General features: G+C 36.3%; 1 protein-coding gene across 1 annotated transcript; it reads left to right on the forward strand.

The window, feature by feature from the left end:
- Positions 1-5610: 5610 nt before the first annotated feature.
- On the forward strand, positions 5611-26074 carry MDFIC2 (MyoD family inhibitor domain containing 2). The gene is made up of 3 exons (XM_090284920.1): positions 5611-5671; positions 8208-8429; positions 25661-26074. The coding sequence occupies exons 1-3, from the start codon at positions 5611-5613 to the stop codon at positions 25918-25920; spliced, it is 543 nt and encodes a 180-aa protein (XP_090141046.1). The 3' UTR covers positions 25921-26074.
- The last annotated feature ends 349 nt before the right edge of the window (positions 26075-26423 follow it).

The raw sequence follows: 26423 nt of genomic DNA on the forward strand, positions 1-26423 counted from the left end.
TTTTAAAAAGGCAAAAAAAAAAAATAACGAGTTTAGGAGCCTTCAATCTTCTTGGATTTTTTGGAATTGTTTGAAAAAGGTAGGCATTAGTTCTTCCCTAAATGTTTTGTTAAATTCTGTGAAGCCATCTTGTCCAGGGCTTTTGTGTGCTGGAAGTTTTTGGATTACTGATTCAATTTCACTCTTTGTTATCAGTCTCTTCAGGCTTTCTGCTTCTTCTTAATTCAGTTTTGGAAGATTATATGTTTCTAGAAGTTTGTCCATTTTACCTAGGTTGTCATGTTTCTTGCCATTCAGTTATTTGTAGTAAATTTTTACAATCCTTTGTATTTCTGTGATGTCAATTGTGATTTCTCCTTTTTCATTTCTGATTTTGTTTATTTGGGTCCTCCCTCTTTTTTTCTTGATGAGCCTGGCTAAAGGCTTGCTGATTTTGTTTATCTTTTCAAAGAACAAGCTCCTACTTTTGTTGGTCTTTTGAATTGTTTGTTTAGTCTCTATGTCATTTAATTCTGCTCTGATCTTGATGATTTCCTTCCTCCTACTCGCTCTGTGCTTTGTTTGTTGTTGTTCTTCTAGTTATTTTAGCTGTAGGGTTAGATTTTTTATTTGAGATTTTTCTATCCTTTATAAGTATGTCTGTATTGCTATGAACTTTCCTCTCGGGACTGCATTTATGTGTCCCATAGGTTTTGGGCTGTTGTGTGTTCATTATCATTTGTTTCCAGAAACTTCTTGATTTGTTCCTAGATGTCATTGTTAACCTATTCATTATTTAATAGCATGTTATTCATTCTCCATGAGTTTGAATGTCTTTAAGTATTTTCCTTTAGGTTGATTTCTAGTTTCAAGGTATTGTGATCTGAGAAGATCCTTGATATAATTTCAATTTTCTTGACTTTTTTGAGGCTTGTTCTATGTCCTACCATGTGGTCTGTCTTTGAAAATGTTTCATATGCACTTGGAGAGAATGTATATTTTGCTTCTTTGGGGTAAAAATTTCTATATATATATAAACTAAATCCATTTTATCTACAGTGTTGTTTAATTCCTCAATATCCTTGGTGTTTCTTTGCTTCAAAAATCTATCCATTGTTGACGATGAGGTGTTAAAGTCCCCTACTATGAATGTTTTGATGTTGATATCCTTCTTGTAGTCTTCCAAGATTTTCCTTATATATTTGGGTACTCCTACGTTGGGTGCATATATGTTTCCCAGGGTTATAGCTTCTTGACGGATTTTTCCCTTGAGTATCATGAAATGTCCTTCTTTGTCTCTTTTTATGGCCTTTTCTGTGAAATCTGCTTTGTCTGATATAAGAATTGCTACCCCAGCTTTTTTTATATCCATTTTCTTGGAATACTTTTTTCCATCCCTTCACTTTCAGTCTGTATAGATCTTTTGTTCTGAGGTGTGTCTTTTGTAGACAGCATATATGTGAGTCATGTTTCTGTATTCATTCTGCTACCCTATGTCTTTTGATTGGAGCATTTAATTTATTTACATTTATGGTTATTATTGACAGGTACTTATTCATTTCCCTTTGTACCTGTGTTCCTCTCCCTCTCTCTTTTTCTTCTTTTTCTTAAAGCATGCCCTTTAGCATCTCTTGCAATGCTGATTTGGTGGAGATTTATTCTTTTAGTCTTCCTTTGTCTGGGAAACTCATTATCTCACCTTCCATTTTGAAAGAGAGCCTTGCTGGGTAGAGTATTCTTGGTTGTAGGCCTTTGTTTTTCATTGCATGAAATATTTTTTGCCATTCCCTCTGGCTTGTAGTGTTTCTGTTGAGAAATCAGTTGATAGTCTTATTGGAGCTTTCTTGTATATTATTTGCTGTTTTCCTCTTGCTGCCTTTAGGATTCTCTCTTTGTCTTTGAATGTTGGCATTTTAATTCTGATGTTCCTTAGAGTGGACTTTTTTGGGTTCATCTTCATTGGGACCCTCTGTGCTTCCTGAACTTGCATGATTTTTTATCTCAAGAAGTTAGGAAAGTTTTCTGTCATTACTTTTTCAATCAGGTTTTCTATCCCATGCTCCTCTTCTTCTCCTTCTCTTATCCCTATGATATGGATATTGTTCCATTTCATGTTGTCCTGTAGTTCTTGTAAACCCTCTTCATTCTTCTTAAGTCTTTTTTCATTTTATTGCATTGTCTATGAATTTTTTTCTATGTTGTCTTCTAACTCACTGATCCAATCCTCTGCTTCATTTAGCCTTCTTTTGATCTTTTCTACTGTGTTCTTCAGTTCAAAATTTGTATTCTTCATTTCTTCCTGGTTCTTATTGATAGTTTCTATATCCTTTTTCATGCTGCTGTAGTAAGTCCTTTGTAGCTTCCCTGGAGCTCGTTGTAGTTTCACTGGAGTTCTTTTTAGTTCCCCTGGAGTTTATTGTAGTTTTCTTTGAGTTTGTTGAGTTCATTGAGCTTCCTCATTACTATTGTTTTGAACTCCTCTATTTCACCTACCCCTCTTCCTGTAATTCCTCCTTTCCTTTTGTTGGGGTGTGGTGTTATACCACCTCCCCATTTTGGGTGGTCTTATTTGTTTCTGCTTCTTAGATTGATCTGCTTTTATTTTTTGCCTGTGTTGTGATCTTCTTGTATACAGTTGTTGAGCTGCTGCCTCCAGTGATGCCACTTGGAGGGAAGTAGTCTGCTTAAGTGATTTCTCCCATAGCACTGGGGATGATTCTCTACTGGGATCTAGTCCACTGCTCTCCTAGCTTTTTCTCCACAGACAGTTCCCAAAACTTTTTACAAAGTGCCTCTAGTTCATTTCACCCTTCCTGGCCTCAGCCAGGCATGAGTGCACTCCCTTGCACAGGCCAGGGGTGGGTTGACCAGAAAACATCATTTTGATTACAGTTTATAAGATGTCTTGGGCAGGACTGTCATAACAATTGAGACCAATGACTACTGAAACAGTCTATATTGAAAATACAAATGATTAAACCTGAGTGGTAGTTTGGGAATAAAAAAGCAGAGATGGAATTGTGAGATATTTAAAAGAAAGTATAAATAAGAACTTCTAAATAGATGGATGGATGGATGCATGGGACAAATAAAATAGTATTTTTAAGCTTATTAAACTGGTAAAAGGAAAAGAAATTAAATTGTGAATTATTCAATAATATAGTTACCCAATTAGGAGAAGAGAATGAGTGGCTTAGGGGGAAGAGATATAATAATTGTAACAATTTGGCAAGTAAGTCAAATAAAATATACAATAGTTTTTTACAACTGTGAGACTGTTATTTGTGATAACTGTAGGCCTTCTGAGGACCAAGACTATTTTGTTATTATTTTTTAATTATATATTTTTTGATTATGTTATTACAATTGCCCTAATCTTTCTTCATTTGCCTCCCTCCACCCAGCGTCCCACCCCATTCCCTCAGATTTCTCACACCTAGCACAGGGTCAGTCACACAGCTTATGCTCAGTAAATGTGGCCTGGCTGGCTGGTTGGCCAGCTGACTGAATTGATTTGGGGGCCAACTTCACAAATAATTAAGTTGTGAATATGGACAAATACAATCTTCAAGTGTATGGTACAAATAAGGAAACCATTATAAGAGGACAAAGTCTTGATAAATAAATATATTGAAGAATTGAAGGGGAAAAAAGGAACCAATAATAAAGACAAGATAGGTTGGTCAAAGAATTAAACCAAAAGCGAGAGAGAAAAAAAGAAAAGGGGGAGTGAAGGGGAGGGATAAACAAGAATAGAATTGGAGGAACCAGGGAAAAGAGAAATTAAGATGTTATTCTTAATTTGAATGTGTGTGTTTGTGTATGTGTGTGTGTGTATAGATATATTCATGAACATAGATATATATACTCAGTGAACACATGGATGGAAAAATTACAAAGTGACATTTATTGAGCAAAGACAAAAATCATTAAAATATTTCCTTAATAACAAAGTAAATAAATTAATTGTTCCTGTCACATTGATTCATCTATTGCATGTGGCCACTCAGTAAATGTTAATTAAATTAAATTAATAGCATTTTCTCAATGGTAATAAAAAATTAATTAACTGTCTTCAGATATTTAACTTTATGCCCATTGGTTCTGCAATTACTTCTAGCCCAAACATGAATTTTCTCTTTCACTGACTTTAAAGATACACTTAATTTTTTTCCCTAAGAATACAGTTCAGCTTCTAGTTTTTGCCCTAACATTGGTGTTTTTTTCCTGTTGAAAAATTATTTTCTCTATATTAACGTCAAGACCTATCTATAACATTCTGGATAGTTTCACATGTTCCTTATTTAATTCCAAAATAGTTTTCTCTGCAGAAGATGTGATACCACTTTTTACGTGTTTCTCCTTTTAGCTCATGCTACTTTATAGTACTTGAGTACAATGTCAAATAACACCATGAAAGATGAAATCTAGGGAAATTATTGTTATCATTCCATCTATAAAAGGTGGAAGATGTCAGTAATATTCACCCAAAAATTGTGACTCATTTCCGATGTCAGAATTCTGGATTGAACCGACTGGATTCTGAAATGTGCATATGTCAGATGATTTTCTAATGAGCAACAGATAGTTCCCACTAGGGAATAAAAAATAAATAATATAAACAGAGATATAGAATTAAAATAACTTTATGAATGGCAGTTTAAGTTCTCCATAAAATTCTCTCAGTACAAGCCCAGTATTTCCAAATGGTTTCTTAATGTAGCACACCACTTAGCTTCAAAATGTTATACTTAAACTTGTCACAAAATTAAAAAGAGAATCATGCACCATTTGGCTATATACTATATTCTATGCATGTTCTTATATATTTCAGTAACCTCTATCCAGCTTTTTTGTTACTGAATTACTCTGTGAAAAAAGTAATTTGAATTCCATGCAGCCTGACTGTGTGTGATATTTTGAACTGATTGTTAATTGATTCTGTAAGTAAAGAGCTGCTCCAACCTTAATACTTATCAAGTTTCACTACCCATCAGCTTTTTCGGAGTTGCTCATGACTACATAGTAGAAAGTTGCTCTAACTGAAGGGTAGGCTTTCCGGTGTGCAAGAAAGTAGTCTTGCTTTGCTAGGACTGTTCCATGAGAGGCATGTCTGTAAAGATGTTTGCAAGTCTTCATTGTGGGCAAGTGACACATCATAGGATTTAAAGTGAAGAGGTTTTGCTGATGTATAGTCTTAGCAGTTAGGAAGCAGAGATAAAAGCTACAAATAAATCAGAGAAAATCTTGTGCAATATAAAAGACAATAAGAACAAATCTTTTGGACTCCACCAGGCCTGGATTCAAATCCCAGTTCTACCATTTGCTAAAGAAGACTTTTTGGACAGTTTATAAAATGAGCCTTGGTTACGCTCATTCATCTGTTAATTGAGGATACCAATTCATACATTTCCCATCTGTTCAGGAAAGCTGACAATATCTACCTCCCAAAGTTTTTGTTAAGTTAATTATATGGGGGGGGGGCAAAAGTAGGTTTATTGTTATAAGTATATAAAACATATAGTTTACTCTTATATTATTGTTTCTTAATTATTGTATTATTTTTCATATGAACAACTATAAACCTACTTTTGCTCCACCCTGTAAAAGTGGTCACAGAGAAATTGAGAAATGCATGCACTGTGTGTGCGGGTGCGGGTGCATGTGTGCGTGCGTGCGTTCGTGCATGTGTGTAAGCAGTGGTTTGGTTTTTACCTGGATGGTTTGCCACATAGAGGAAATTTAGTGATATCTACAGACATTTTTGTTTGGCACCACCTAGGGTTATGGGTGCTACTGACATCCAGTAGGTAGAGGAGAGGGTTGCTGCTAAACACCCTACAGTCTCCCCATGACAAACAGTTATCTGGCCCAAAATATTAATACTGTTCTAAAGTTCTCTGAGGCATAATTTAAGTGGCTGTTTGTGATATTAGCTGATTACTGGACACCTTGGTGCCCAAGTAAGAATAAATTAATTATTTTATTATAATCATCATATCATTAATTTGGTGAATCTTTCTTGGGTTAAAGGAAGCCCAGAGCTTCCCAATCTGTTGAGATAATTCTATCTATTTGATATTACATTAATTACTATCAACAATAGTTGTTTTCCTGAACACTTATTTCTGCCAATACTTTTTAGGGTGAATCAAACTGAAACTAAGACATACAAAGCCAGCAGCTCAAGGGAGAGAGAACACAAATGAAGCATAATTGAAAGCCAATGCTGTTTGGAGATTCAGAAAGAAACAAAAACTGCTCTAAGACAATTGTGTGTACCATGCTGTTAGCTCCCACACCTGTTAGGATCTTTTGGAGAGCATCCAGTTCATGACTGGTTTCTGAAAATCCCTTGTACACAGATCAGTGGAATTCTCTCTCCCCTTTCTCCACTCTCCAAAGCAGAAGGCCCCTTTAGCAGTAGTTCCCAAACTTGTCTGCATATTGGAATTACCTAGGGAGCTTTGAAAACCCACCAGGGACTAATCTAATCTGTTGGGTGAGGTGAAGGGGAGGGTTTGCCTGAACTTCAAAAAAATCCAAAATTTTAAAGGGTTTCCCAGGTTATTTCACTCTTAAAATTAGTCTGGGAATCACTGCCCTAGGATGTAGGACCAAGTAAAGATTTCCACCTGCCCCAAACTAAGAAGCAGCTTTTGAAAGAATGCTGAACATGGACTTGGCGAAAACATATTTCTTTCACTGAACTGTGTGAGCATGGTGAAATCAAACCTGGTTGTCAATTGTAGTATTTATTTCAGTCACTAAATGAGCATTATTAAATCAAGCAGGCACTGGGCCAGCAATGGAAATGCAATTCTCCTGAATTCATCTTCACCATCCCCCAAAAGTGCCATCAAATCAATAGGACCATTGCTTGTTGAGTTCTTAAGACGTCCCCAGGAGTCAGCCTGGCCACATGTTTGAGAATATCTGCTGTTAACTCCTTTCTTGATCTTAGGATTTTTTTTTTGTTTAATGAGTGTAGGTAAGTAATAAATTAACTGCACCACTGTTCTGTCTGGTTCTTTCAATAATATGACTTCATGGTATGCTTCTTTTTCATTCTCTCCTCAATATTGTTACATGAGCAGTTAATTTTACTAACTTGTTTGATGCTTGTGAAAGCCAAGAACAATGCCTATTTTAGTCACCACTGTATCCCCAGTGCCCAGATCACTGCTTGTTACATTGCAGACCATCAATCATTATGTGGGGATGAATGAATAAATACAGGAGTTTAAAATACATGAAGCACCTGGGTCTTCTCAGCCTACTCTATATCTCTACAAACCATGATCTCAATTAAAGACTTTGCTAAAGGTTCCTTGACTATCCCCAATAATTGTTGCAGGTGATTATATGGAAATATAGCATGTGTCAAAAAAACACTCCACCCCAGCCATATAGACTATACCTGAATAGGGACCTAATAAACACCAAAGAAAAGGCAAGGGTAGCAACTTAAGTGTCTTTGAGGGCAGAAGTAGAAGTAAGCTTGTAGACTATTTATTTATGACCATTATCCTTACATAGGGTTGTAGAAACAAAGAAATAAAATGACTTGATTGAGATTACATGCTGTTATTGAGAAATACTACTCAGCATTGAAGATCCCTTGACTACTCCTCAGATCCATAAAACACTATCACAGTAACCTGAAAACACACTACGAAATTTTGTTTATTCAAGAGAATGAATTCTTTAATTCTATCCACCCATCATTAAGAAACCCACAGTATAAATAAGTGTTACAAATTACTATGGTAGATAAAACTTGGAATGTGTATGAAGTTTTATAATTATTACACTCTTTTTTTCTTACTTGAATTTTCATTTAAAATTTCCTGCTCAAAAAAAATGCTCCATTTTTTTTCAGTTTATTAAAAAAACTTTTCACTTACAGTTTACATTCAATATTAGTTTGTATTAGTTTCAGTTAATACCATAGCATATAGACAATCATATACTTTACAAAGTGTTGCCCCCAATATTTACAGTATCCACCTAGCACCATACATAGTTATTACAGCATTATTGACTGCATTACCTATGTTGGACTTTACATCCCCAGGACTATGTTGTAACTATCAATTCTTTTAAAAAACTTTATTCTTATAAAAGTCTAGAATGTGAAATTTTTTGCAAATGTTCATTCTTATATCTCTAGGTTGTGTCAACAACTATAGTGAGTTTGTGTATGTGTTTTTTCTTTTCTCATCTAGATACACAACTCACAAATGAAAAACATGCAGAAGAGAAACCCATTAATGCTCTTGTTATAAATTCAGTATCTGAATTCAATATCACAGATGGACCAGCCAAGGAAACTTCCACTGAGAAAAAACTGTCAGAATCCACTGCATCACTGTCCTCCCTTGAAGAATGCCAGACAAAATTTTCTTACATTCAAACTGATACTTCAGCTCATCAGAGAGACACTGATGGTATGTTTCTCAGAGTCAACCCATCTCTAAATAAAGCTCCCCAAACCCTAGCCCCTGTAAAATCATCATGTATGCTGTGAGGGGAAAAAAGGTTTTATGAATATTAACCAGAAAGACTTTGATTTGAAAACCCTGGTGAATGACACATGTCAAGGTCACATTGCAATTACAAGATGCTTGGCAGATTGTTTGCTCTCAAAGTGGGAGTTAAAGGTATAGTATTTTAAAGAGCTGGGGTGAAGTGTAATCATTTTTGATATAGGGTTATGAAGTGGGTAACAAAAAATAGTAAGCTTTCTTTTCTCACATCTGGGACTGTTTAGGTAGAGAAGAGAAGAAGGCAGAGTGGAATAATATTGAAATGCTGGAAAGCTATAAATACAGACTATATAAAATATCAAGATGCTTATATCAACAACTTGTGAAAAGTATTGATTCTTCTAGGTGATATTACTTTCTAAGCATTTTGATCACTGCAAACCTATACTAAACCATTTCTACATGTGACAAAAAGTTGCATTCCATTTGCAAAGCAAATTTCAAATTGATTTGAATGATCAGCATAGTCAAGTTTAAAGTAATGGACTCTGCCCCAGGACATGAAAATTTTACTCAGGTTAACTGTGCAGTGCCCTTTATAGGAGACATAAACCATTTAAGAATTTGTAGTGTTCAATATTTACATTTGCTTTTAAAGAAAGCTAGAAGGAGTTTCTCAGAGAAAAATACAATAAGGTATAGTTTCTTTTCTGTATTTAAATTCATATTTACTTCTTGAAAATTGGGAAAAAAATTCAAATAAACTCTGTAAGAGGAACTTTGGAATCACATCAGTTTAATTCCTGGTTCTGAAAATTATTAATTGTAAAAAACTGTGGGTTTTTTTGTTTGTTTGTTTGTTTGTTTGTTTTGCTATTTCTGATTTTTTTTTCAATTTTATTTTTTGGTTTTTCAATTACAGTTGTCCCATTTTCTCCCATTGCTCCACCCCCGCCCAGCTCACCCCTTCTCCCACAATCATATCCCTCCCTGTTGTCCATGTCCATGAGTCATTTATACACGTTCCTTGACTAAACCCTCCCTTACTTATCCCCCTTCTCTCCGTCCCCCTCTCCCCTATTGACTGTTATTCTGCTCCTTGTCCTATTTAGTTCATTTGTTTATGTTGTTCTTTAGTTTTCTGTATTAGGTGATATCATATGGTATTTTTCTTTCTTTGCCTGGCTTATTTCACCAAGCATAATTCTCTCTAGCTCCATCCATGTTGTCACAAATGGCAGGAGTTCCTTCTTTCTCTCTGCTGCATAGTATTCCATTGTATAAATGTACCAAAGTTTTTTTGATGGGCACTGAGGCTGTTTCCAGCACTTAGCTATTGTAAACAGTGCTGCTATGAACATAGGGATGCATAAGTTTCCTATTTCTGAATCTTAATCTCTGAGTTATACCATGGAGCTAATAACACCCAATAGGGTGTTTTGAAAATCAAATGAAATAACATGTATAAAGCAACTAGTATAGAATCTTTCATATAATATTATTTAGTTTTTATTTTTGTTATGATACAGTTTTAAAAACTAAGGGAATAGAAGATTTCTAACACATGATATATATGCAGTAACTTGTACAAATGTTGTCACGGATACTATAGACCAGAAGAAGCTACAAACATGACTGCTTGCAGTCACCAGTAGATAATGTGAATAATGAAGAAAACTGTAAGTCTCCATCAGAGATTGGTGAGGACTGTGGCAAGGTGAGGAGCACTGCCTCTACTCAGCTCCAACTAATTGTTGCCAGAGAAAATACAAGCCCAAAGCTGCCAGATATAGACTGTTATGTGAAATCTCTAAAATTTTAAGTGTTGACAATAATTCTATTTTTTCTTTATTTATTGATTTTAGAGACAGGGAGGAAGGGAGAGAGAAATGTCAATCTGTTGTTCCACTTACTTATGCATTCATCAATTGATTCTTGTATGTGTCCTGACCAGGGATGGAACTCACAATCTCGGTGTATCAGGACAAGGCTCTAACCAACTGAGCTACCTAGTCAGGGCCTAGTTCTGTTTTATTTCTTTTATGAACCTCCAAACACCTCCAATAGCTTTGGGCCACCTTTGGCCTATAGACTGCCAGACTGTGACCTCAAATCCAGGATGATGCCTATGTTTCGGGCTTTTTTAGGGGTTGATGCCAAATAAGGAAACAGGAAATACAAGGGAGTTTTCTGCAAAATATTTTGATGCCAGAGCATTTTATCAGATAGTATCAGGAATGCACGGATCTTACTTGTAATAGACCTTGGTTGTTTGATCCCAGATTTAGAAATTGGCCTTATACATATCTACACTGTATAACACAGTGCAGCTGCAGAATCACTCTGATTCGTCCCATCAAAGGTCATGAGAGAATAAGAAGTGCCAATGTGCCTAGCATGGTACCCGAACACTTATGTTCTCAGGGAAGGGCCAAAATGACTATTTCATTAAAATAGCAACTGATACACAGGACCATCATGCAGAAAAATAACTGATTTTTCTTTTTTTTTAAGAGTGAAAAAGAATAATGAAGACAGTTGATTCAATTGCTTTCTTAAAGCTTAGGCTCAGTACACTATGACCCAGGACATTCTGGTTTTTAGCTAACAACATAGGTAATAACCCAATCCTTCTTCTCCACACTGAAATAAATCCTTCCATCAAAGTGAGAGTTTCGGATACCTGGAAAAAAAAAAAGAGTAAAAAACTCAAGCTAAGACCCACAAATAGTGATAAGAAACTCTCATTATCCTAAAAAGCAATCCTCAAGGAAATCAAGAGTTAAATCAGACTCACTTTATTTTAGAGAATTTTTGATAGCAATTCATTTAAGGATGCATAAATTGAGAGTTTGGGTCATTGTTCATACTGAGATAAATACAGAAATATCTTTCAGAAACAGCAGGGGAAACAGAAGGGAAAAGAGAAGATTGTATCCACCTTCATGTAGTTTGTGGTTAATTTATTTTCAAATTATAAATGAGTGCATAGGAATGGATGCTTAATTGCTAATATCTATTATTTATATACATTGCCCCACTTAAAACAAGATGGAAAAGCCTCACACATGCAGATTTTGTAAAATGTGTTCCATCCATTAACACAGTTCATGGTGTGTGCTCTGATTGGAATTTAAGAGGATCTTTACTGCACATCACGCACTACATCTTGCAGCATTACTTATTATTAAATTGTGGCTGATTCTGTGTGGTCCCTTTCCCAAGTAAAATGGAAGAAGTCCAGAGTACTATCTGTGTCTCTGTTTCTGTTTCTAAGTTCTGATTGCAAAAGCATCCCTGTGGAAAATAAAACCAGGGATGCACATGATATTATAAAATAGCCTCCTTATAATGAATTCTGAGGATATACCTAATTGATGTATAATTTTGAATTTGAGATGTGTCACCCAGGTGGAAGAGAAAAATCATAAATACAAGATTCCTCAGAGAATAGTCTTAATTAGACCATGGACTTTCAATTAAATTATTACATTTTCTCCACAGTAAATTTCATACAATTAAATGCAGCAGTGTCACCTTATAAAATGTTTCAATTTTATAATTATTTCAGTTCATTTGCTCAGAAAAAAACATAGGCACAAATTTACTAAGTATCACCCAAATCTAGTAATTCTAGTTCTAAAGAACTGACTTGAATGTTAGTTGTGCTTGTCTGAACTTAAATAGATCTTGACATATTTAAGTAGCTATTAAAATTGATAACATCAAGGATGATACCCCAGCTACAAAAAGGTACTCAGTCATACTTTATTTGTTCACATTCTACATTACATACATTTAAAAAAACAACAACAACTTAATTTAGAGGGAGTGGGAACCAATTTTTTTTTGTTTTGTTTTTTTAAGTATATTTTATTGATTATGTTGCTACAGTAGTCCTAATTTCTTTCCCCTTTGCTCCTCTTTGCCCAGTACCCCTCTTCCCCCACCAATCCCACCGCCCTTAGTTCATGTCCATAGGTCATACACATACGTTCTTTGGCTTCACCCTTTCCTATACTATTCTTAGCTTCCCCCGTCTATTTTGTATTTACCAATTATGCTTCTTAATTCCTGCACCATCTCCTCATTTCTCTCCCTTCCCCATCCCAGATGATAACCCTCCAAATGATCCCTACACCTATGATTTTGTTCCTATTCTGGTTTGCTTAGTTGGATTTCGTTCTTAATTTTTAGATTCAGTTGTTGATAATTGTGAGTGTGTTGTCATTTTAATATTCATAATTTTGATCTTCTTTTTCTTAAGTAACTCCCTTTGACATTTCATATAATAATAGCTTGGTGATGATGAGCTCCTTTAGCTTTACCTTGTCTGGGAAGCACTTCATTTACCCTTCCATTCTAAATGATAGCTTTGCTGGATAGAGTAATCTTGGTTGTAAGTCCTTGCTTTTCATCACATTGAATACTTCTTGCCAGTCCCTTCTTGCCTGCAAAGTTTCTTTCGCGAAATCAGCTGATAGTCTTATAAGTACCCCTTTGTAGGTAAACTCTCTGCTTTTCTCTTGCTGTTTTTAAGATTCTCTCTTTATCTTTAACCTTTGGTGTTTTAATTATGATGTATCTTGATATGGTCCTTTTTGGATCTGACTTGTTTGGGACTCTCTGTGCTTCCTGGACCTGTATGTCTATTTCCTTTGCCAAATTTGGGGAGTTTTTTTTCATTATTTTCTCACATAAGTTTTCAATTTCTTGCTCTTCCTCCTCTCCTTTTGGCACCCCTATGGTTTGGATGTTGGCATGTTTAAAGTTGTCCCAGAGGTTCCTAAGCCTCTCCTCATTTTTTTTCAAGTCTTATTTCCTCATTCTGTATTGGTTGACTGTTGTTTTCTCCTTATGTTCCAAATCATTGATTTGAACCTCAGTTTCCTTCCCTTCACCATTAGTTTTGTGTGAATTTTCCTTTGTTTCATTTAGCATAGCCCTCAGTTCTTCCCTTATGCGTTTGCAATACTTAAGCATAACTGTCAAGCCTGTGAGTATATTTATCACCAGTGTTTTGAACTCTGCATCTGTTGGGTTGGCTGTCTCTTTGTTTGTTAGGATGGCTATCTCCTCATCACTTAGTTCTTCCACTGGACCTTGATCTGTTCCCTCTTTTGGGCCATATTTCTCTGTCTCCTTATCTTTACAAGCTCCTATGTTTGTTTGCCTCTGTGTCTTAGGTAGAGCTGTCACACTGGTTACATTATAAGGGGTGGGGCCTTAGGTTTCTAGTCAGTAGAGGGCAACCTGTTTCACAATGTTGTGGCACTGTATGTGGGGGATGGGTCTGAGAGAGAACGATGTCACTTGCTCAGCACTCACACCTTTTCCAGGCACTTCTCCCTCTTTGTATGGGACTGGCACCTCTCTAGTTGTTGCCCTGACTGTCATTCCCAGAGTGGATGAGTCTGCAGATGTTCTAGGACTGTGGGGGGTCCTTTAAACAAGCGAACTCTACTGAGAGACCTGCTGTTTCTTCCTCTGCCCCAGCCCCCACTGGTTTACACAGTTAGAAGCTATGAGGCTTTATTTTCCCTGGCGCTGGGACCATCAGCTGCATGGTCTGGTCTGGTGCTGAGAGTGCTCCCCAGGTGTCCCTCCTGACTTCTTAAAATGTGTGGCTGCACTTTCCAGCAGCTTGCCGCTGCCACCACTGCTGCCATCACAACACCGAGTCCTCTCCGCCCTGGCTCTGCCCCTCCTACCTGTCTGGATGAGTATTTCTTCTTTATGTCTTTGTTTGTTGGACTTTCATGCAGCTCAATTTTCTGGAACTTCAGGTTGTCTCTAATTTTGAGGTAGTTGTATGCCTTCTTAGTTGTGGAGGGAGATGCAACATGTCTGTCTAAGCCTCCATCTTGGCCGGAAGTCCCAATTTTATACTTTTTGACCAAAAACTTTCAGTACAATAGTCCTTCTCTATATCGCGGTTCACTTATCATGGCCTCACTGTATCGCATGATTTTTTAAAATATTATATTTAATTATTTATTGCGGATTTTTCACTATATTGCGGGATTTTGTTGTACTGTATATGTATGTTGTTAGTTACGTAGGTTTAAGAGTGTGGAATATGTTTAAGAACATAAGTAGTATTTATGAAAGTGTGGAAAAGATTAATAAGGGAGTGGGAAAGGTTAATAAGGGACTGGGAACAGTTTATAAGTGTGTGGGAATGGTTTATAAAGCCTTAAAAAAAAAAAAATATATATATATATATATATACTAAAATAAGTGTAAGGTTCCTACTTTGTGAATTTTCACCTATTGTGGAGGGCGGGGGGTCGAGAACGTAATACCCGTGATAAGTGAGGGAATACTGTAATCAGTCAGATATATTGTGCGCTGAGTCTCATTATTATGCCAAATTCTCTGTGATAATACATTAACTACTAATGTATTAGAATACTGGATCTGGACCAGGCTCATTTAGCATTTTTAAAAACTATTTGAGGGGGAGAAGAAGGGTGGTTGTTTCTCTGGGGTCACTTCTGGAAGAACCATATTCTTGCTACTTTGGATAATGATTCTCAAAGTAGCATGTGGTAGTTTCTGGAGTTTAACACTACCAGATGACAGCTGGCTACTAAAGTTGCCTACTGTCCCTCCTTCCTCCTACTCGCATGTACCACATGGCAGGACTGAGAGCTGGCAGGGAAAATTCAGGGAGTACAGGACCATGGATCATGAGGCTGACATTTGTGGAAGTTACTTGTATTGTGACCTTTTCCGCTATAATTAAACATGATTCTTTCTAATGGGGTAGACAGTCCCTATTAATTAGCTGGTCCCCAGTTTTACAGTTCACACCTGTGAAGCCTGCACGTGTCCTCTATATTATTAGGGTATCACTTAGCCTTGATGTCCTAAAGGTACCTTAGGGGTAGTAAAAAGAAATGACACCACCTAACAGAGTTTTTTTTTCATAGTTTCTTGCTCACACCTAAATACCAGCATTGGCTGTATGGCCTGCTGGTCTTGGATCCATCTTAAAGCTTCTTTCATCAGGTTTATAAAGGTAAGAACTGGGGACATGAGTGGGTACTCTAACAGCAGTGACTGGAACCTCTGCCAGGACACCAGGTGGTTCAATAAATATAATGTGTCATAAAGGTAGCAGAAGAAGTGCAAGCCAAAAGACCAGGGAGATCAACCATAGCTCCACAACCACATGAAGGCTCTCCCACCTCTTCCCTTGGCTCCTCCCAGCTACTACTGGCATTAGCTCACAGGCAACTAGTACCAATCATAACCACACAGACCACTAGTGAGTGCTATTAACAGAGATGCCAGAGAAAGCATCATTCAGAGACAAAACCAAGAAGAAATCCAAGATGATGAAGGAGTAAGTGAAAACTACACTAATCTCCTTCCAGGACCAATCCGAAATTACAATTAAATTGTAGAGAAATTATTCAGATTAACTAACTGAACACTAGCTTGAGAGAAGCTTTATAACCATGGACAGACAGAAAAAATCACTTTACCTTAAGGAGACTGACTGGTAGGGAGTACAGAGGAAGCATGAAAGGGCTGGGCTCCAATAGGCAGCAACTGAAGTTCCAGAGGGCTATTTCATGGGTCAGGGGCTTTCCTCTGGGAAGTGTAGGGTCTAAATACCAAGCTTGGCTCCCCAGCCTTCAGCACCAGAGCTGGAAGGGAACCCAAATAATATTCAGCTATGAAAAGCAGCAGGGTTTCTGTCTGCCAGGGAGAGATGGCTAGAGGTGCAGACAGTTTATGACAGGGCCAATACAAATTTCAGTTTGCAACAACTTACCCCAGACTCCAGCAAAGGGATGGGAGTGGACTAGAGACATGAGGAGAGTCTGAGGTTGGTGTCTCTGGGGAGAGAACTGAAGGAACAACTGCCAGGGTCCCTGTTCTGAGTCATCCTGCAGCAGCCTACTTTCTCAAGCAGAACACTCCTCTCCAAGTGGCATTAGCCTGAGGGGAAGCAATAACCCCCTTAGGAATTACTCTGCCATACCCTGGGGACCTTAAGCCAAGGTGCTAATTACAGAATGAGGCTATATCATTCATTAGTTTAAAAACAAAGGCAGATCTCTGGGAGCTCTATGAGACTTCAGCTGACCCTCCCCAGGGCCCAGTGCTGATAAAAGCCAGCCTTAGTGCACCGTTCTTTCTGCACACAAACAGGGCCAAGTGAGGGTGTCACATGTTGTGGATTGCTGATAGCTTCAAATAGGTTGACCAGGGTCAGTCAAAAGCAGCATCTGAGAAGGATCTACCTAGTGCTCAGAAACAAATACAAAAAAGCAGCCAGAATGGGTAGACAAAGAAATAGATTCCAAATGAAAGAACAAAAGAATTCTCCCGAACTAGATGAAAGGGAAGCAAGCAATTTATCAGGTAGAGAGCTTAGACTAATGATTATAAGGATACTCAATTGCATGAAAAAATACATAGAAATCATAAAAAAAGGATCAGTAAAATAAATAAAATGCAATACCTGAAATAAATAATACATTGAAAGGAATAAACAGTAGGTTATATGAAGCAAAGGACTGAATCAGTAATTTTGAAGACAAGGCAGAAGAAAACACCAAGGCAGAGCAGCAAAAAGAAAAAATATTTTTTTAAAATGAGGAGAGCTTAAGGAATATTTTAAACAATATCTGCATCATGAAAATACCATAAGAAAAAGAGAGTGAGCAAGGTATTGAAAACCTATTTGAAGGAAATAATGACTGAAAACTTCCCTAATCTGATGAAGAAAAAAGAAATACAAATCCAGAAAGCTTGGAGAATCCCAAGAAAGTTGGACGCAGAGAGGCTTACACTGAGACACATCATAATTAAAATGACAAGGCTTAAAGACAAAAAGAGAACCCTAAAAACTGCAAGAGAAAGCAGGTAGTTACATACAAGGGATCATCAATTAGAATGCATATGATTTCTCAACAGAGGGAAGTGGCATGAAATATTCTGGATGACAAAAAGCAAGGACCTAAAATCAAGGCTACTTTACCCAGCAAGGCTATCATTTAAAATCAAAGGAGAAATAAGGAGCTTCCCAGACAAGAAAAAACTAAAGTAGTTTGTTAACACCAAACCAGTAATGCAACAAATGTTAATGGATTTGTTTTAAAAAGAAGAAAAAGAAAGAGAGAGAAAAAAATCCCAAAGAATAATAGTCTAACAATAAAATGGCACTAAAGGTGTCCATCTGTAGATGAGTGGATCAAAAAACTGTGGTACAGTTACACAATAAAATACTATGCAGCAGAGAGAAAGAAGGAACTCCTGCCATTTGCGACAACATGGATGGAATTAGAGAGAATTATGCTTAGTGAAATAAGCCAGACAAAGAAAGAAAAATACCCTATGATATCACCTAATACAGGAAACTAAAGAACGACATAAACAAATGAACTAAATAGAACAAGGAGTTGAATAACAGTCAATGGGGGTTGGGGGGAGGGAGAGAAGGGGGATAAGTAAGGGAAGGGTTTAGTCAAGGAACGTGCATAAATAACTCATGGACATGGACTACGAGGAGGGATATGATTGTGGGAGAAGGGGTGGACTGGGTGGGAAAGAGCAATGGGGAAAAAATGGAAAAATTGTAACTGAAAAACCAAAAAATAAAATTAAAAAATATAATAAATCTATTTAAAGCATTAACAAAAAATGGCACTAAATATATACCTACCAATAATCACTTTAAAAGTAATGGCTTAAATACTCCAGCCAAAAGACCTAGGGTAGATGAATGGATAAGAAAACAAGACCTGTATATATGCTGTATCCAAGAGACACATATCAGTTCAAAAGATACACACAGACTAAAAGTAAAGGGATAGAAATAAGATATTTCATGCAAATGGAAAGAGAAAGAAGCTGGCACTGTAGTTCTTATATCTGACAAAATAGACTTTAAAATTAGGACTGTAGTAAGAGACAAAGAAGAATATTACATAGTGATAAAAAGAACAATCCAACAAGAGGATATAACTCTAGTAAACACACACCCAACATAGGAGTACCTAAATATGTGAAGCAAATCTGGATGGATATATACGGAGAGACTGACAGATATACTGTCATAGTTTGTGATTTTAACACCTAATTGACTTCAATGGAGAGATTTTCCAGACAGAAAATCAACAAGAATACAGCAGCCTTAAACAACACATTATATCAAATGTGTTTATTTGATATCTTTGGAGCATTTCATTTCAAAGCAGCAGAATTCATATACTTTTCAAGTGCACATGGAACATTTTCTAAGATAGACCACATGTTAGGACATAAAACAAGCCTCAATAAATTGAATAAGGTTAAAATCATATGAAGCATTTTCTCTGACCACAATGCTATGAAAATAGAAATCAATCACAAGAAGAACACTGAAAAACACACAAAGACATGGAAATTAAATAACATATTATTAAACAATGAAGGGGTTAACGATGAGATCAAGGAAGAAATCAAAAGAACCTTGAAACAAATGGAAATGAGGACAAAACAATCCAAAATCTTTGGGCACTGTGAAAACAATCTTAACAGGGAAATTTATAGCACTACAGGCCTATCTCAGAAAAAAATAAAAAGCTCAAATAAACAATATAACTTTATATGTAAAGTAACTTGAAAATAAAAAAACAATAAACAAAGCCCAAAGTGAGCAGAAGGAAGAAAATAATGAAGGTCAGAGCAGAAATAAACAAAATAGTGTCTAAAAAATGAATCCAAGAGTTGGGTTCTTAAAAAAATAAGCAAGACTTACAAACTTTTAATTAGATTCATCATTAAAAAAATCAGAGAGGACCCAAATATATAAAATATAAATGAAGAGGATAAATACCAACTGACACAAATCAAATACAAAGAATTGTAAGAAAATATTATGAAAAACTATGGGCCAACAAACTGAACAACTTGAAAAAAATGAATAAATTCCTAGAATCATATTATACAATCTTCCAAAACTCAATCAAGAGGAATCAGAGAATCTAAATACACAGATTACACCTAGTTAAATTGAAGCAGTAATTTAAAAAGTACAAAAAAACAAAAGCACTGGACTGGATGGCTTCACAAGTGAATTTTACCAAACATTCTGATAAGAAGTAACATTTCTCCTTCTCAAACTGTTTTATAAAATTCAAGAGGAGGGAAGTCTCCCAAAATCATTTTACAAGGCCAACATTATCCTAACTCCTAAACCAGAAAAAGAAGCTAAAAAAAAACAAAAGAAAGAAAGAAAAGAAAATTATAGGCCAATATTCCTGATGAACATAGACAATATTAGTGCACCTAATACAGCAATGTATCAAAAAGATTATACACCATGACCAAGTGGGATTTATTCTGAGAATGCAAGAAAGGTACAACATTTACAACTCAATAAATGTGACTCATCACATAAACAAAAAGGATAAAAACCACTAGATACATCAATAGATACAGAAAAAATCCATTTGATAAAATCCAGCATCTATTTATGATCAGCAAAGTAGATATAGAAGGAACATAACTAAACATAATAGACGCCTCATATAACAACCCATGGCCAGCATCCATACTCAACAGGCAAAAACTACAGGCATTCCTCCTTAAGACTGGGAACAAGACATGCATTTCTGCTTTCACTTCTCTTATTTAACATAGTACTGGAAGTCCTAGCCATGCAATAAGGCAATAAGAAGAAATAAAAAGCATCCAAATTAAAAAGGAAGAAGTAAAACTGTCAATATTTGTAGATGACATGATACTGTACATAGAAAACCCCAAGATTCCACCAAAAACCTACTAAAACTGATAAATGAATTCAGCAAAGTAGAAGAATACAAAATTACTATCCAGAAATCAGTTGCATTTTAATATGCTAATAATGAACTAGCAGAAAGGGAAATGAAAAAAACAATCCCATTCACAAATGCTACAAAAAGAATAAAATACTTAGGAATAAACCTAACCAAGGATGTGAAAACCCTGTACACAGAAAATTATAAAACACTAAAGAAAAAACTGAAGAAGATACAAATAAGTGGAAGTACATACCATGTTCATGGATAGGAAGAATTAACATCATTAAAATATCCATGATACCCAAAGCAATCTACAAATTCAATGCAATTTCCATCAAGATTCCAATGACGTATTTCATAGAACTAGAACAAATGTTTTAAAATTTTATATGGAACTACAAAAGGCTCTGCAGAGCAACAGCAATTCTGAGAAAGAAAACAAAGTTGGAGGAATCTTGCTACCTAATATCAAACTGTACTATAAGGCTATAATGACCAAAACAGCATGGTGCTTGCATAAAAACAAACACATAGATCAATGGAACAGAATATAGAGCCCAGAAATAAATCCACACCTTTATAGTCAATTAATATTCAACAGAGGAAATGGGCACATACAATGGGGTAAACATAATTTACTCAATAAATGGTGTTGGGAAAATTGGACACATACATGCAGAAAAATGAAACTAGACCACCTTCTTACACCACACACAAGAATAAATTCAAAATGAATCAAAGACTTAAATGTTATACCCCAAACCATAAAAATTGTAGAAGAAAATATAGGCAGCAAAATCTCAGACATTGCTCATAGCAATATTTTATCAGATATATCTCCCCAGGCAAGGGAAACAAAAGAAAAAATAAGCAAATGGGACTACATCAAACTGAAAAGTTTTTGCTCAATAAAGGAAATTATCTTCAAAATTAAAAAGGTTTCCACAGAATGTAAGAATATATTCAATGATACATTCAATAGGGAGTTAATATCCAAAATTTATAAAGAATTTACAAAACTCAACTACAAAAAAACAAGCAACACAATTAAGAAATGGGCAAAGGACCTGAAAAGACACTTCTCAAAAGAGAGCATACAGATGCCAAAAGATATGTGAAAAGATGCTCAACATCACTAATCATCAGAGAAATACAAATTAAAACATCAATGAGATCATCTCACACCTATCAGAATGGCTCTCATCAATAAATCAGCAAACACGTGCTGGCAATGATTAGAGAAAGGGGAACCCTATTGAACTGTAGGTGGGAATGCTGACTGGTGTAGCCACTATGGAAAGAAGTATGGAGATACCTTAAAAAATTAAAAATGGGTCTGCCTTTCTATCAGCTATTCCACTTCTGGGAGTATATTCCAAGGAAACCAAAACACCAATTTGAAAGAACATAATCATTACTATGTTCATTGCAGCATTATTTACAATTGCTAACATTTAGAAGCAGCCCAAGTGTCCATCAATAGATAAGTGGATAAAACAACTATGAGTCATTTACACAATGGAATGCTACTCAGCCATAAAAAAGAAGAAAATTTCACCCTTTGCAACAATATTTATGGACCTGGAAAACATTATGCTAAGTGAAATAAGCCAGTCAGAGAAAGACAAATACCATATGATTTCACTCTTATGTGGAATCCAATGAACAGACTGAACTAACAAGGAAAATGGGGACAGACTCATAGATGTAGAGCAGGATGACAACTGGGGTGGAGAGGTTATGGGGTGGAAGGATTGAACAAAGAGGGAAAATGACTCATGGACATGGATAACAGTGTGGTGGTTGCTGGGAGGAGCGGGGTATAAGTGGACTAAATGGTAATGGAAAAAAAGGCAATAAAGATTAAATCAAAGAGAGAGAGAGAGATCCAAGGGGAAGATACAACCACTGCCTGATTCCACTCAGAGCAGAGCAAGAGGAGAAGCCCAGATTTTCACTTTCTCCCGCCCTCCAATATCTTATAGCTGCCCCCTAGTGGGATACTTAATTTACCCCTTATTGTTCATGTATTCATTAGCTTAATTTCATCCTATTGTTAGAAAAAATAAATCAGGGTGCTATGAGAGTTTCAGCAGGGATGTGATTTAGAGGGAAGGTGTTTTAAGCTAAAGACATAAAGGGTGAGAAGTAATTAGTTCAAGTTGTGAGGGGAGAGTATGCAACACAGACCGAAGGTAGAACATGTACAAAGGCTCAGGAACTAAAACTTAACCAGTAGTCTGGAGTACAGTGAGTAATGAGAAGAGTAGGGCAGGAGACAGGGAAATAGGCAGGAACCTGATCATGCAGGGGCTTGCAGGCTATGGCAAGGATTTGGGACATTATAGAAAGACTGAGTTATTCTGATGAATTTGATGTGGGTACCTGATAAATTTGATGTGGGCTCATGTGGAAGTAGTGTCCTTGAAAGAAGGCTATTGCTGTCAATATGGTGATGGCCAGTGGTGGCTAGAACTAAGGATAGGGATAGGAGCTTATGGATTTCAAATAGGAATTTAAGATAGAATCAGCAGGACTCAGCAAAGAATCAGATGGGAGAGTATGATGAGGAAGAGGAAAATGACATGAATGAGTCTCAGGTTTCTTTGAGTTCCTCTGCATGTTCAGGTGCACCACAGAAAACTGGAGGAGGGATAAGTTTGTGGATGTTGGAGAGGGAGATCCATGATACAATTTGGTAAGTGTAAGATGTTTTGAAGACACTCCATAAGAGATGTGAAGTAGGCCATTGGCAGCATGGCACCCTCTTTTGGATTGACTGAGACAAGGTGTGGCAATAATGGGCTATGACTTTGAATACCATGCTTATTAAACATGAAAGCCTCAATGAAGAGTGTAGGCAAAGAAAATACATCCTTTCAGTAGAATGGGAAGTCCAACTCTGTTTCCAAGAAGTTGCAAATTTTCCCCTGAAGTGCTCATGTTACTTTTGCAGGGGGAAAAAATAAAGTATGCAAAACAGTTTAGCCTGCTCATGTAGAATCATTTAATATGTCTTTTAGGAAGAGTGTGGAACACATTGAAAGTTGTGAAAAATCTGTTTTCAATTCATTAATATTGCCGTGGTTTTTGGGCAAGAGGCTCTGCCTTTTATAACCAAATAAAAAGGATTGACTTAGAAAACATGGACTATATTCTCAAGTGCAAATTAGAAGGGTGGGCAGAAACAAATGCCAATTTAACCAAAAACTTAGGCAAAAACTTTTTTTGTAAATAAAATCTATGGTACACATCAGAAACAGAGGTCTCCAGCATCTGCCAACTTTCAGAGACCTTGGCAGTTGGAATTTAACCAAAAGCTTATATGCCCTCTGGAAATTATAAGGCTATTTCACAAACAAGTTCTTTACCCTATGATAGGAAACACTACCTTCTATCCTGACAAGTCACCCTGCAACCAGCCTCCCTCCAAACTAAACTTTGAACATTTCCTCTACAAAGAACAGGATCTAGTGGGATCATTTTTATATGGTTATACCCTGAGTAAATCTCTTGAGCTTCTGGCCTGAGGGATCATGGACCATTTGCTAGACATATTTTCTGCTAGGAACCTCTTCTTTTCCAGGGGCTGCTGTAGTAGCATTCTTGGCATGGGTGAAACTTGATAAGATTTTATGCCCCAGATCTTTGACTACCAACCCACCTCGTTCAGAAATGCATATGCAAAATAGAGTCTATGTACTGTACTAACTTACTCTTGAATTTTTGTGGGTGATCTGTGGTAACTTATGAGATATGTGGCTGAGTTGGCCACATGCTCGAAACTGGCTCTGAGTGAATAAAAATACACCCAATCTGGCAACGAGATGAGAACACACATCATAGAGGTATTAGGGAATATGCTGGCCTGCACTATAAATATTGGGTAATGGCCACAGCACCTGCAACAATATGTGGCAATTAAAGTAATCGTAAAAGTCATGGTGTGGTTCTTTACCATGTTTTATTGGGAAGAAAGGAGGGAGGGGCAAGGGAGAGGGACAGAGATGGGAAGAAAGATTTGTGTTTACCCCCATGCAGGACTTTAGATGTTTATATAGCTATGTAGTGTTTTCTAAAAGAAATTAAAATGGCATTCTTTAAAACATTTATTCCTTTTTAGAGAGAGTTTCCATGGTCTTATTTCTCTCTTAAAGATTAACAAGTATAGGAACAATAAAATATATAGTTTTCAAAAATTTTGTTAAAATTAAATGAATGGGGCTTACAGAATACTTAGCACACTCTAACAGATGACTCAGAGACTCAGACAGCAAAGTCTCTCCTGCAGCCTCAGTCAACTCAAGTCTGAAAAGAAAAAGTTATTAACATCCTTATGGGGAAAAATTAAATCCTTATGAAAGTCTAACTTTAATGGATTGATAAACCTACAAGGAATGTGGATTTTTTCTCTAATTTATGCTAGAATGTTACTTTTAACCATCAACACTTTCAGGATATTGATTTTAACTAACTAGATATGTCATACAAACACTTAAGTAGGTTTTACAAAACCCTCATGTGTTTTGGAGATGTTTTTAGCTAAAAGGGAAAGAAAAGTTATAATTTTAACAGGAGAACTGCTACTTCTAACTAATTCCTTCTATGAAAACAGCAAATATAATAATCTATAACCCATCATAGCTGTTTGGCTATAATTGCCAATTACCTTCAAAGCCTTAGAGATATTTTTTCAGACTTTAAGTTTGCATAGTAAATTTGTAAACCAATTTTCTTAAAAAGAATTGATAAGATTTATACCCTTTAGGAATATAATGATGTATTCTTCTAACATAAATATTAAACCAAGGCTTTATATAACTGGAGGACAATTAAGACAAGATTAAAAATAAAATACAACCAAAAAACTAAGATTAGTTTAAAATTATTGATATTAGTTTTGAAATGTGCTTTTTGCTTGTGTTTTAGCATGGGTGTGGCATATTTATGGGACTCAACATCAAACAAATAAGAAAGCCCTGTGACGAGACTCCAGAAATTTGTAGTCTTTTTTTGTCCCTAACTCTAATTGCTCCTGAATGCTCCATGCTCTGAGGAGGACCTGCTATTTAACAGACAGTTAGTTGCAAGGTTTCGGGTTGTGTATCTTCCCAGTATCTCCAAAGGCCAAGTAAATAAAGGAGTTTAGAAAAGTGATAGCACTTTAAATAACCTGATTATGTGGAATCAATAGGAAATGCTCAGGAAGTTAATAAAACCATTACTTAAGTAGAGTGAGCACTGCATGGGGGTGAGAGAGTGGGAGATAATATGGTATGCATTACACCTAACGTGGACAAATTAGTTGAGTTGGCAATAAAGTTATCAAGTATGCCACTGCGCATACCTTCTCTTCATAGATGTTGCCATATGTGCCACTAGTAATTTTCTCTCCTTTTCTTTAAACAGAGGAGTGTGCCTCCCTTATCCTCACCTGTCTGTTTTGCCAGTTTTGGGATTGTCTCCTGATGCTCCCCAATACGTGTGAAACAGTATGTACCAACTTGTGCTGCCCCTCTCACAGGTATCAGCACACCTCAGATGAAAGCCACTCTTGGAATGATTGCAACTGCAACTGTGACATGGACTGCAGCCTTTTTGAATCTTGCCATGAGACCAGTGAGTGTCTGGAGTTGGCCATGGAGATTTCAGAAATCTGTTACCGCTAGCAATAAAGTTTTCATGATCTGGCAGAGCCTGTGGCTGCACAGGGAAATCTCACTACATGAAGACAGATTTCTCTGTGCTGTAATGGAAGGACTGTGCACATCCCTTGAATGCTATGGACAATTTTATTCTCCACCTGTCTGGGAAAACTAGTATTATCAATTCAATGATCTTATTCCAAATTTCACGACTGCATGGCTCACTGAAAAATAAGATCTTTATCACCTGTGTTGAACAAATATGAAATACCTCTTAAATGCCATAGGTTACAAGATGTTTCCTAACTACACAATAGCATGCTAAACCACTGTGTTATTGCACTCATTGGCCTACAGCATGAATTCCACTTCATTCACAGATTCAGGACAAATTAGTGCATTCTTTATAATTGACATATATTAGCTCATTTTTCTAATACACTCATGCATAAACATTATGCATTATTGGTTATTATTAATAATTTATTGTATAACATCATTTTGTAATTAAAAATTTATTTATATAG

This window comes from Furipterus horrens, unplaced genomic scaffold, assembly GCF_987537825.1.
Source record: "Furipterus horrens unplaced genomic scaffold, mFurHor1.1.pri manual_scaffold_7, whole genome shotgun sequence".
In the NCBI taxonomy this organism is placed as follows: domain Eukaryota; kingdom Metazoa; phylum Chordata; class Mammalia; order Chiroptera; family Furipteridae; genus Furipterus; species Furipterus horrens.